This window comes from Bos taurus, chromosome 8, assembly GCF_002263795.3.
Source record: "Bos taurus isolate L1 Dominette 01449 registration number 42190680 breed Hereford chromosome 8, ARS-UCD2.0, whole genome shotgun sequence".
Lineage (NCBI taxonomy): Eukaryota > Metazoa > Chordata > Mammalia > Artiodactyla > Bovidae > Bos > Bos taurus.
The window spans coordinates 28,695,717-28,707,993 of NC_037335.1; the positions used below are offsets into that span (position 1 = coordinate 28,695,717).

Sequence of the window (12,277 nt, forward strand, 5' to 3'; positions counted from 1 at the left end):
ATAAGTCTGTAGAATCACAGACTATCATTTAAATCATTCTAGAGGAAGCAAGAAAACTCAGTCAAGAATTACTCATTCAATGTATTATAATCATTACTAATAAAAGTAATTACAGAGTTTTACATTTTTTCAAACTTCAGCCTTTCAAGTGCCATCTTTATCATTTCTGCCATACAACTCTAAACAATACTTTTTTTAAAAATTAACTCACATTATAAGCTAAATGAAGTATTTTAAAAGGAAACTTTATATTACATCTGTAAATGGAAAACCATTATCTGCCATAAGTAGAAATGAACATTAAAAATAAAAACATAACTAATGTATTGACCTATTATCATATTATATACCAACGGTGGTACACATTTCTCTCTCTGAGAGCAAATGGCTTAAAACATGTACTATTATTTTTTGGAAACATGTTGAGCCACTATAAACTTCTTAAAGCATTTCACAGGACTTTTCAGATGAAAGACTTCTGAACTGAAAAAGATTAAAATCAACAGGAGTCAGAAAGATCCTGACCCTCCCACTAATAGCTGTGTGTCCTTATCCTCTTCAGGCTCAGTTTTCATATCTGTAAAACAGGGATAAAAAACTGTAGCTACCTCACAGGCCACTACATAAATGAAACAAAGCCGTGCAATGCTAGGTATGAAGTGAGCCACACACATGCTAGCCCCAGTAGCAGGATCACTCCTACCTTTATTTTTACAGCTTGAGAAAATCTCCAACATTACCCATTTACTACATAGCTCACTTAGGAGACCTAGAAGTCAAGGCCTTAAAGATATATATTGTGTTTGCTGTATTACATCAGCAAACACAATATAAAAATACATTAACATATTTACTTTCTCGTATAAGAAAGTATTTCTGCGTTTCTGAGACTACTTGGAATTGCCATAATACTTCAAAACCCAACAGAGCACTTCTATATTTACCTACTACTATGCATTCATAGTCGTGTAGATTTCATAAACTCTTAATATTAATTTAGAGAGTTTTACAGTATAACACTTACACGTTTAGTTTTGCAAAGCTCTCCTGTGCATTATGCTTTTCTCGCTCATATGCACTTTCAACTTCTTTGAATTCATTCTTGATCATTTCCAAATCGGCAACAGCTTCTGCTTGGCTGGCCTTCTCTACCTGCAAAGCTCCTTCAAGGTCTCGAATCCGTAACTACCAGATAACAGAAAAGTAATTGAAGCAAGCAAGGAAACACTTGTACCAATCTCAAATTGAATAGAATACTTTATCAAACAGCTAATTATCATTCATCCAAACAAGTCTTTCTTTCTGGTTTTGGTTTAAAACAAAGAAAATAAACAAGAGGCAGTTTATTCCCTTTCTCAACATGTGTAGTAGAAAAGAAGAAGAGTGGAAGAATACAGACTTAACTGTGCTATGAAAAAGGACCGGCAGATACAATATAACCCGTCCCGTCAAAGTGCCTAATTTTGATCTAGTAGCTCATTTGGACATTCCTGTATAAACATAATAAATTAGGTGGTTTTTGAAAATTGGAGAGAAGTATCCTTCCCCTCTTTTGAGAAATATTGTTATATGAACATCTTTTAAGCCCAACAAAGCTAATAAATCTTTTTACTCTTGGGGATTTCTTACTGTAGAACAGTAAAATTTTATTATCAAACAACACTATTTGACTAAACTATATCTAGGTGTAATAATATGATATCTGGGATTTTCTTCAAAATAATTTTGGAGTGGAAGAGTAGAAGAGGGTTAATAGCCAAAACACAACTGGCCTGTGAGGCAAGTCCTGAAGCTGAGTGATCGGTAAACAGGGAGTTCATTTTACTCTTCTCTCTACTTTTAAACGTACTTGAAATTTTAGAGAATAATAATTTCCTGCCAACAGTAGAATAGATAAAGTGCACACCCATAGAAGAATAACTTATAGCTGTAAAAAGGCAACGAAACAACTTCTGGAAAGTTCTCCATGTGGTTCTCTATGTAGTGTTAACGTATACTGGGAAGAGCAAAGTCTAGATCATCATACGTAGTATGCTGTATTTTGGAGGGAAAAAACACAAGGAAAGATAGCAGGCAAGTGAGGTAAACAACAGGAGGGACAAGAATTAAATAAATTTTTGACCACTTAATTTTGTTTTGATTTTTGAACTACATAGATATTTTATTTTTTCAGAAAATTAAGTTCAGAATAAAAACAATAGTTTGCTAAAGCTCAAAAAAGGAGAGAGATAGGGGGGAAAGTGCTTTAAACTAGACAGAAAATGTGCTTTAGAACCATAAGACTCAGGTTTGAGTCACAGCTCTACAAATAAACTTAAGTGCCCTCTGGCATGTTAAACTCCAAACGCCTGAGGGTCCTCATCTGTAAACAGTAAATAATAACAAGAAAGAATACACAGATTCTACAGGGTGGCTACAAAGATCTAATGGGACAATATCCATTTAATATTAACATGTATTTATCATTAAATATAAATACATACTAATTATTTACTAAGTGTTTAGATAAATATTTATTAGGTACTTAATACCTGCCAGGCAATGAGCCAATGCTCATGATATATGATACAATTATCATGTATACAATTATAATGATACAATTATCATGACAGTACACAGTCTTAGCTCTTGTTAGGAGAGGACAGAGTAGCACAATGTGGCAAGTGCATCCTGTCACAGCAACAGGCCCAAGGGAACTCTGCAGGACACAAGCCTTCCAGGCATGGCAAAAGACAACCCGTTTAGGAAAAATGAACTCACCAAGAAAGGAAGCCTGGGAAACGCTGCATAAATAAATCCACACAAATAATAATCACCAACAATAATTATCCAAAAATACTTCAATTGAAATATTTGTTCTCTTACACTAAACTAAGGTAGTAGACTAGATATGGCTTTGTACATTTTCAAATTTGATCTTTCAAACTTAATTTTTCGTTGTTGTTATATCTAAATCTATAGAAGAATATACTCAAAAAGATCTTCATGACACAGATAACCACAATGATGAGATCACTCACCTACAGTCAGATATGCTGGAGTGCTAAGTGGGCCTTACTTAGGAAGCATACTATGAACAAAACCAGTGGAGGCGATAGAATTCTAGCTTAGCTATTTCAAATCCTAAAAGATAATGCTGTGAAAGTGCTACACTCAATATGCCAACAAATTTGGAAAACTCAGCAGTGGCCACAGGACTGGAAAAGGTCAGTATTCACTCCAATCCCAAAGAAAGGCAATGCCAAAGAATGCTCAAACTACCGCCCAGTTGCACTCATTTCACACGCTAGTAAAGTAATGCTCAAAATTTTCCAAGCCAGGCTTCAAAAGTACGTGAACCAAGAACTTTCAGATGTTCAAGCTGGATTTAGAAAAGGCAGAGGAACCAGAGATCAAAAAACCAACATCCTTTGGATCATAGAAAAAGCAAGAGAATTCCAGAAAAACATCTACTTCTGCTTCATTGACTACACTAAAGCTTTTGACTATGTGGATCACAACAAACTGTGGAAAATTCTTAAAGAGATGGGAATACCAGACCACCTGACCTTTCTCCTGAGAAATCTGTATGCAGGTCAAGGAGCATTAGTTAGAACTGCACATGAAACAACAGACTAGTTCAAAATTGGGAAGGAGTACATCAAGGCTGTATATTGTCACCATGCTTATTTCTTTGCAGAGTATATCATGTGAAATGCAGGGCTGGATGAAGCACGAGCTGCAATCAAGATTTCTGGGAGAAACATCAGTAACCTCATATATGCAGATGACACCACCTTTATGGCAGAAAGCGAAGAACTAAAGAGCCTCTTGACGAAAGTGAAAGAGGAGAGTGAAAAAGTTGGCTTAAAACTCAACATTCAGAAAACTAAGATCATGGCATCCAGTCCTATCACTTCATGGCAAACAGACAGGAAAACAATGGAAACAATGACAGATTTTATTTTCTTGGGCTCCAAAAATCACTGCAGATGGTGACTGCAGCCATGAAATTAAAAGACGCTTGCTCCTTGAAAGAAAAGCTCTAACCAACCCAGACAGCACATTAAAAAGCAAAGACATTACTTTGACAACAAAGGTCTGTCTAGTCAAAGCTATAATTTTTCTACTAGTCATGTATGGATGTGAGAGTTGGACCATAAAGAAATCTGAGTGCTGAAGAACTGACATTTTGAACTGTAGTGTTGGAGAAGACTCTTCAGAGTTCCTTGCACTGCAAGGAGATCAAACCAGTCAATCCTAAAGGAAATCAATCCTGAATATTCATTGGAAGGACTGATGCTGAAGCTGAAACTCTAACACTTTGGCCACCTGATGTGAAGAACTTACTCTTTGGAAAAGACCTGATGCTGAGAAAGATTGAAGGCAGGAGGAGAAGGGGATGACAGAAGATGAGATGGTTGGATGGCATCACCAACTCGATGGACATGAGTTTGAGCAAGCTCCAGGAGTTGGTGATGGACAGGGAAGCCTGGCATGCTGCAGTCCATGGGGTTGCAAAGAGTTGGACACAACTGAGTGACTGAACTGACTGATGTCTAAATCCAGTGTTTATAAGTAAAATGACATGTCTAGAAAATATTTCTTCTACCTACATTGGTTTGTTCTTTCAGAAAATATGTACATTCAATCACAAATGATAAACCAATCAGAAGAAAACTAGACAGACAATTCTGAGTCAGCTCTTCCAAATCTGCTTTCTCATTTTTATGACATTTATCTAAACAAATTTAATAACAGAATACTTCAAGCATATTTTTAACTTTTTAACAGTTTATGATAAGATGGTGATTAATTACAACAACTTAAGTCACTCAGTCGTGTCCGACTCTTTGCGACCCCATGAACTACAGCACGCCAGGCCTCCCCGTCCATCACCATCTCCCGGAGTTTATCCAAACCCATGTCCATTGTGTTGGTGAAGCAATCCAGCCATCTCACCCTCTGTCGTCCCCTTCTCCTTCTGCCCTCAATCTTTCCCAGCATCAGGGCCTTTTCCAATGAGTCAGCTCTTCACATCAGGTGGCCAAAGGATTGGAGTTTCAGCTTCAACATCAGTCTTTCCAATGAACACCCACAACTGATCTCCTTTAGGATGGATTGGTTGGATCTCCTTGCAGTCCAAGGGACTCTCAAGAGTCTTCTCCAACATCACAGTATAAAAGCATCAATTCTTCGGCACTCAGCTTTCTTTATAGTCCAACTCCCACATCCATACGTGACTCCTGGAAAAACCATAGCTTTGACTAGACGGACCTTTGTTGGCAAAGTAATGTCTCTGCTTTTTCATATGCTGTCTAGGTTGGTCATAACTTTCCTTCCAAGGAGTAAGCGTCTTTTAATTTCATGGCTGCAATCACCAACCACAGTGATTTTGGAGCCCAGAAAAATAAAGTCAGCCACTGTTTCCGCTGTTTCCCCATGTATTTGCCATGAAGTAATGGGACCGGATGCCATGATCTTAATTTTCTGAATGAATTTAACTCAGATGACCATTATATCTACTACTGCGGGCAGGAATCCCTTAGAAGAAATGGAGTAGCCATAATAGTCAGCAAAAGAGTCCAAAATGCAGTACTTGGATGCAATCTCAAAAGCGACAGAATGATCTCTGTTTCCAAGGCAAACCATTCAATATCATGGTAATCCAAGTGTATGCCCCAACCAGTAACGCTGAAGAAGCTGAAATTGAATGATTCTATGAAGACTTACAAGACCTTCTAGAACTAACACCCAAAAAAGATGTCCTTTTCATTATAGGGGACTGGAATGCAAAAGTAGGAAGTCAAGAAACACCTGGAGTAACAGGTAAATTTGGCCTTGGAGTACAGAATGAAGCAGGGCAAAGGATAACAGAGTTCTGCCAAGAGAACTCACTGGTCACAATAAACACCCTCTTCCAACAACACAAGAGAAGACTCTATACATGAACATCTCCAGATGGTCAACACCGAAATCAGACTGATTATATCCTTTGCACCCAAAGATGGAGAAGCTCTATACAGTCAGGAAAAACAAGACCGGGAGTGGACTGTGGCTCAGATCATGAACTCCTTATTGCCAAATTCAGACTTAAATTGAAGAAAGTGGGGAAAACCACTAGACCACTCAGGTATGACATAAATCAAATCCCTTATGACTATACAGTGGAAGTGAGAAATAGATTTAAGGGACTAGATCTGATAGACCGAGTGCCTAATGAACTATGGTCGGAGGTTTGTGACACTGTACAGGAGACAGGGATCAAGAACATCCCCAAGAAAAAGAAATGTAAAAAAGACTGTCTGAGGAGGCCTTACAAATAGCTATAAAAAGAAAAGAGACAAAAAGCAAAGGAGAAAAGGAAAGATATACCCATTTGAATCCAGAGTTCCAAAGAATAGCAAGGAGAGATAAGAAAGTCTTCCTCAGCGATCAATGCAAAGAAATAGAGGAAAACAATAGAATGTGAATATTTATAAATATATGATTCAAATATACATTTTTGGTTTTTTTCTAAGCTATAGTACTGAGTATCAAATGCTAATTTTTAACTATATGAGTGAAAATATACATGTAACAATTTTCATTATTACAACTAAGAACTATATATAACTGGTTATACAACTATTATGCAAAACTTAAATTTGAATTCAATTTCTTACATGAATTAAGTTCAGCCTTATTGCTTATTAATGCTATTTTGAGGAATTCAATATTTTTTCTAAAAAAAAAAGCTTAACGTACATAAATTTGCTTTACATACAGGTGCACTCAAATAAATAGGCCTAAGAATTTTGCGAGTAAAAGGCATTTCATTAAAGTAAAAAAAAAAAAAATTATAAAATTCTTACGAAATTAGTTGCATCTCACATTAAGACCTGTTTAAATACTAAGATAAAACTCTGCAAATCCTATAAATTAAATTTTAATACAGGAGAAGAGTCTAAGTCTTTTTTTTTAATCCAAATTAAATGATGGAACCTGGGATTTTTTTAAGATTTATTTTTATGTGGAATTAATTTTAAAGTCTTTATTGAATTTGTTACAATATTGCTTCTATTTTATGTTTTAGTTTTTTGGCCATGAGGCACGTGGGATCTTAGGTCCCCTACCAAGGACTGAACCTGCACACCTTGTGTTGAAAAGGAAAGAAACATCCAGAAAAGTCCCCAGAACTTCGACTTAACACAACTTTACGTAAAACTATTTACAACAAAGGCTGCAGGTAAGACATGGTCCACGGCAGTACTTGACAACCTGCAGCCAAAATGCCTTTACTAATCTTCCAAGTTCCTTTTCATTCTGTAAGCCCTAGGGAAAAGGACACTTTCCTTAAGATGCCTTCATTCAAGTCTCCTCTCAGATTTACTCCTTCTCTTTATTATGCTCCCATAGCACTTAAGGATTTCATATTTCTACCTTTATATCAGCACAGAGGTACATAGGATCTCTGGTAATGGAATGTTTAAGTCCCAAAAGGAGCTCATTCACCTTTATAGCTTCAGCTCTCAATATAAAAGTGCATATTTTTAAATGGTTTCAAAAAGAAATCATGCCATGACTGTTGATAAAAAGAACATTCTTATGAGCAAATCTTCCTGTAACAGGCCAGATGGCAAACATATTAGACTTTCAGACTGTGAGGTCTCTGTTAAACTACTCCACTTTGCCAATGCAGCACAAAAGCCACCACACACAAGATAAAACTTCACAAGCACACATCGTGGGTGAGATTCAGTCTGTGGGGTGTAGAGTGCCAGCTCCTCTCCAATAAAGACTATCATCAACTATATCTTTATAGTAAATAGAAAAACATGGGTCTCATCAATATGTTACCTGCTCAAAATGCACACCTTGGCTCTCTGAACATAATGCTGTTTTTCCTAGCTTAATAAGATCCACACAAAAATGTTGTTTACATTGTACCTGAATAATTTCAGAATTAAATTTGGATTCCAAATGTGCTGCTCTTTCTGCTTCAATATTTTCTTCTAATTTCCTCACTCTCAGAGTAGTTGCCTGAAAACATTAAAAGTTTAAACTCATAAACATTGGTATTTAAATTGAATAGAGGCCACTACATTGTAGTTAACACTTTAAATTACTATAGCTTCATTTTTTTATTTGCAAGAGTGTAAAAGTCATACTGTAAAAATCATGCTCAGGAAAAATCCTCCAAAGCTTGCCTTCTTTTTCTTCACTAAGTAATACTTTACATATAATAAATTATACATAATTAAAGTGTAGAACTTGGTAATTTGTGTGTGTGTGTGTGTATATATATATACACATCCACAAAATCATTGCCATAATCAAGACAGAAAAATACTTCCATCACCCCTAAAAGATTCCTTGTATCCCTTGGTAATCTCTTCATCCACGCCCTTGCCACCTCACCCACATCCTCAAGCAACCAATGATCTGCTTACAGATCATTTCTTGTTTTCCAGAGTTCAATATAAATTGAATCATAGAGTGTACACTCTTTACTGTCTGGCTTCTTTCTCCTCACAAAATTATTCACTTCATCCACGTGGCTGCACATATTAACAGTTTACCTTTTGTTGTTAAAGTGTTCCGCTGTGTTGATACATCACAACTGGTTTCTCAGTTCATCAACTGATGGACATTTGAATTGTTTCAGTTTGGGCTATACAAACCAACCTGCTATGAACATTTGTGTATAAATCTTTATCTTCTGTTTCTCTGGGGTCAATAGTGAGGGACAGAATGACTGGGTCAGATGGTAGGTGTACATTAATGTTTTATGAAACTGCCAAACTCTTTCGCAAATTGAGTTTCCAATTTCACCAACACTTGACCCTGGTGGCATGGTCATCTTTTGAGTTATCTGGGGGCCAGGGTTAGACATTCAAATAGGAACGTAATGGCATCTCATTTTAGTTTCAATTTTCATTTTCCTAATAACTAATGACACTGAGCATCTTTTTATATGTTTACTTACCATCTGTACATCTTCTCTGTTGAAGTTTCTGCTTAAATCTTTCCCTCATTTGTTAATTGGGTTGTTTTTTCTCTTATTATTGAATTTTGAGAATTTATTATATAATCTGGATACAAGTCATTTGTTGGATATGTGATTTGCAAATATTTACTCCCAAATATCCCCACTCCAGTACTCTTGCCTGGAAAATCCCATGGGCGGAGGAGCCTGCTGTCCGTGGGGTCGCTAAGAGTCAGACACGACTGAGCGACTTCACTTTCACTTTTCACTTTCATGCATTGGAGAAGGAAATGGCAACCCACTCCTGTGTTCTTTCCTGGAGAATCCCAGAGACAGGGGAGCCTGGTGGGCTGCCATCTATGGGGTCGCAGAGTTGGACATGACTGAAGTGCCTTGGCAGTCAGCCGTAGCACTCCCAAATATTGTCTACAGCTTGTCTTTTTATTCCTTAATGTCAGAGTGTTTCATATAGAAGCTTTCATTGTGACAAAGTCCAATTTATTAGTTAGGGCTATGGGACTAGGCTATGGGACCACCATGCTGCACGTGTCTCAGGATGATACTAGTAAAGAAGAGCCACACCTAGGATTTTGTTAGACAGTTCATCAGTAACAGAGAAAGATGCTACTAATTTAATTTCCTTTCTTAGATAAAATTTGGGACTAGAAATGTCTCTATTCATTTTACTTACTCTATCATTTAGCCTTAGCTGAAGGTTTTTTAAATGCTTGGCTTGATTGATTTGATTTTTCCTCTTTTCTCCTGTCTTTTCTTTTTCTGCACATACAGCTGGTAACATATCACAACCAGAAAGGACATACATAAAAACAGCATAATCTAAAAACTAATCAAGCAGTGGAGAAGAAATGACTATACTTTTCTTTGAGCAAAGCATATTCCCATAATGTCTGCTACAGTTCAGAATCTAAACACAAAAAGGTGGGAAAAAAAAAAACACAACCCAAGTGCCCATCAAGTGATGAATGGATAAATAAAACATGGTATATCCATACAAGGGAATATCAGTCGGCCATTAAAAAGGAACCACGTACTAACACATGCCACAACAGAGATTAACCTTGAAAACGTATGTTGTGAAAGATACCAGATACAAAAAACTACATATTAAATAACATCATTTATATGAAATGGCCAGAATAGGCAAACCAGGCAAATCCACAGAGACAGAAAGTTGTTTCCAGTAGCTGGAGACATGGGAAGGGAGGAATGAGCACTGACTGCTAATGGGCATAAAGTTTCGTATTGGAGTGATAAGGATATTCTGGAGTCAGACAGCAGTAATGGTTTCATAACCCTGAGTTGCATACTTTAAAAAGGTGTAGTCAATGATACATAAATTATATTTCAATAAAAAAATAAAAAGAATCCTTAACTGCAAGAACTAATGACATTTCAAAGAAGTGACAGCCGTATATGTCCAGCTTCTTGATTTCTGTTAAAGAGTTCCTCTCAATGCTGACTTTGAATCCTTAGAACAAGGGATTTCCACTGCTTGTTGGTATAGAGCATGGTATATACTAGAGCAGAAAGATTCTTATGGCTAGACAGATTAAAATCAGTATTACCCTAGGTTGGGCCAACACTAGTAAAAAAAAAAAAATTTCTTTTAATGTAATGCCACAAGATGAAGTCCCTGTCCTTGAAGAACTAAAGTCAACTTTCTCAATATTCAAAATAGTTGTGTTAGGTTCTGCAAGCCAGAAGAAGTCTAACCAGTGTCAAGAAAATAATCCACAGACATTGAGAATAAAGATCAAAACAGGCAAAAAGCTAAGAGGGCAAATAGAAGAAACCAGTCTAATAATATTAAAATATTCTTTCATATTCAAAAGGCATCCACATAATTTTATCAAGTGTTATATTTTATTAAAATACAGACTATTCAGTGTTTCCGTGATAAGAGTCAACAAGTCTTCATTTTTCATGTACTATTGTCATATTAATTTACCTGATTTTACTCCAAAAGTCAATTGGAGAAGGCAATGGCAACCCACTCTAGTATTCTTGCCTGGAGAATCCCATGGACAGCAGAGCCTGGCGAGCTACAGTCCATGGGGTCACAAAGAGTAGGACACGACTGAGAGACTAACACATACACACACACTCCAAAAGTCCTAAACCAAAATCAAACAGGTTGAAATAATAAACCAGAGATCACATTTCATACTTTCCTATTTTAAATGAAACATGCAGAAGAAAAATTTATAAACTGTTTATTATTACTAAAATAATCAGTAAAGACAGAAAAAAAAAATCTTCATATCTTTAAACAAATTTCTTCAAAGAGTGCATTTTGTTTACAGACATAATTAAAATGTTAGTCGCTCAGTCATGTCTGACTCTTTGCGAGTCCATGGACTGTAGCCTGCCAGCCTCCTCGATCCACTGAATTCTCCAGGCAAGAATACTGGGGTGGGTAGCCATTCCCTTCTAACAAAAATTTTTTTTTTTTTTTAATCTTCTAGTCTGGTGAATTAATTCTTATGTCCAGCAGAGGGTGCTAGAGGACCATCAACTTGCTGTTCACAAATATTTTTCTCCAGTATCACCTAGAGAACTAACAATCATAATCTGACTCCCATTAGTCTCCCATCCTAATATAATCAGCAAAGCAAGAGCAGAAAGAATAATACAATTCAGATCAAAGTACAAAATCCAACACAAATTCATATATGCCACCAGCAAATTTATATAGAAGTTTGCTTGTAATACAAAGATTATACTATATACTGTCTGTTCCCTAATACTATGAACACCGGAGTTCTTTATGTGACAAAAAATGATCAAATATTTTATCATTTATTAGCTGGTTTTCACATCCTTTCTGACTTCAATATACTGCCAAGAGATTTTTACTCCAGTAAATTCTACTGTTCATTGTACCCAATTTTTTTTTAAATTTTATGATTTATATCTCATTAATCACAATAAACCCAATTAGATAATCTGCTCCACTTAAGAAAAGTGAGTGTTCATTCTTTGAAGAAGGTAACATACACAGAAAACGTTATTCTATCATAACACAGGACCTGAGCCAATTCCAGTTCAGCAGCAGAACTAACCAAACACATCCAGTCCACATTTGTTCTCCACATCACATCTGCTCCCATGGATTCTACAGGTCCACTCCAAAGTTTTACAAAAGTTATGAAAACATGCATACAATGAATTTGCTGAGAGACTGGGCAAAAACAGTTCCTACTATTATTATACATTCTTGCCTCCTCAAGTATACCCAGTCTTGAGGATTATATATGAACTTAAAGGGATCAGTCAAGCAGAAAAACCTTCATATATGACATGCAGTCT

The 12,277-nt window shown here is 36.3% G+C and overlaps 1 protein-coding gene across 8 annotated transcripts in view; it reads right to left on the minus strand.

Annotated features, from left to right (window-relative positions):
• The window catches only part of CCDC171 (coiled-coil domain containing 171), a 341,254-nt gene that overhangs the window by 264,800 nt on the left and 64,177 nt on the right, over positions 1-12,277 (minus strand). For 7 of the 8 annotated variants that reach the window (XR_009495531.1, XM_003586376.6, XM_059889397.1 and 4 more), the window contains 2 exons: positions 7,909-8,001; positions 1,025-1,185 (listed from right to left, as the gene is read on the minus strand). Coding sequence is in view for 7 of the 8 variants with exons in the window: in XM_003586376.6 (XP_003586424.2) it covers positions 1,025-1,185; positions 7,909-8,001 (254 nt within the window). In the remaining variant the exon portion in view is untranslated. The remainder of the gene's footprint in view (positions 1-1,024; positions 1,186-7,908; positions 8,002-12,277) is intronic. The other variant, XM_059889395.1, reaches the window with a different exon arrangement.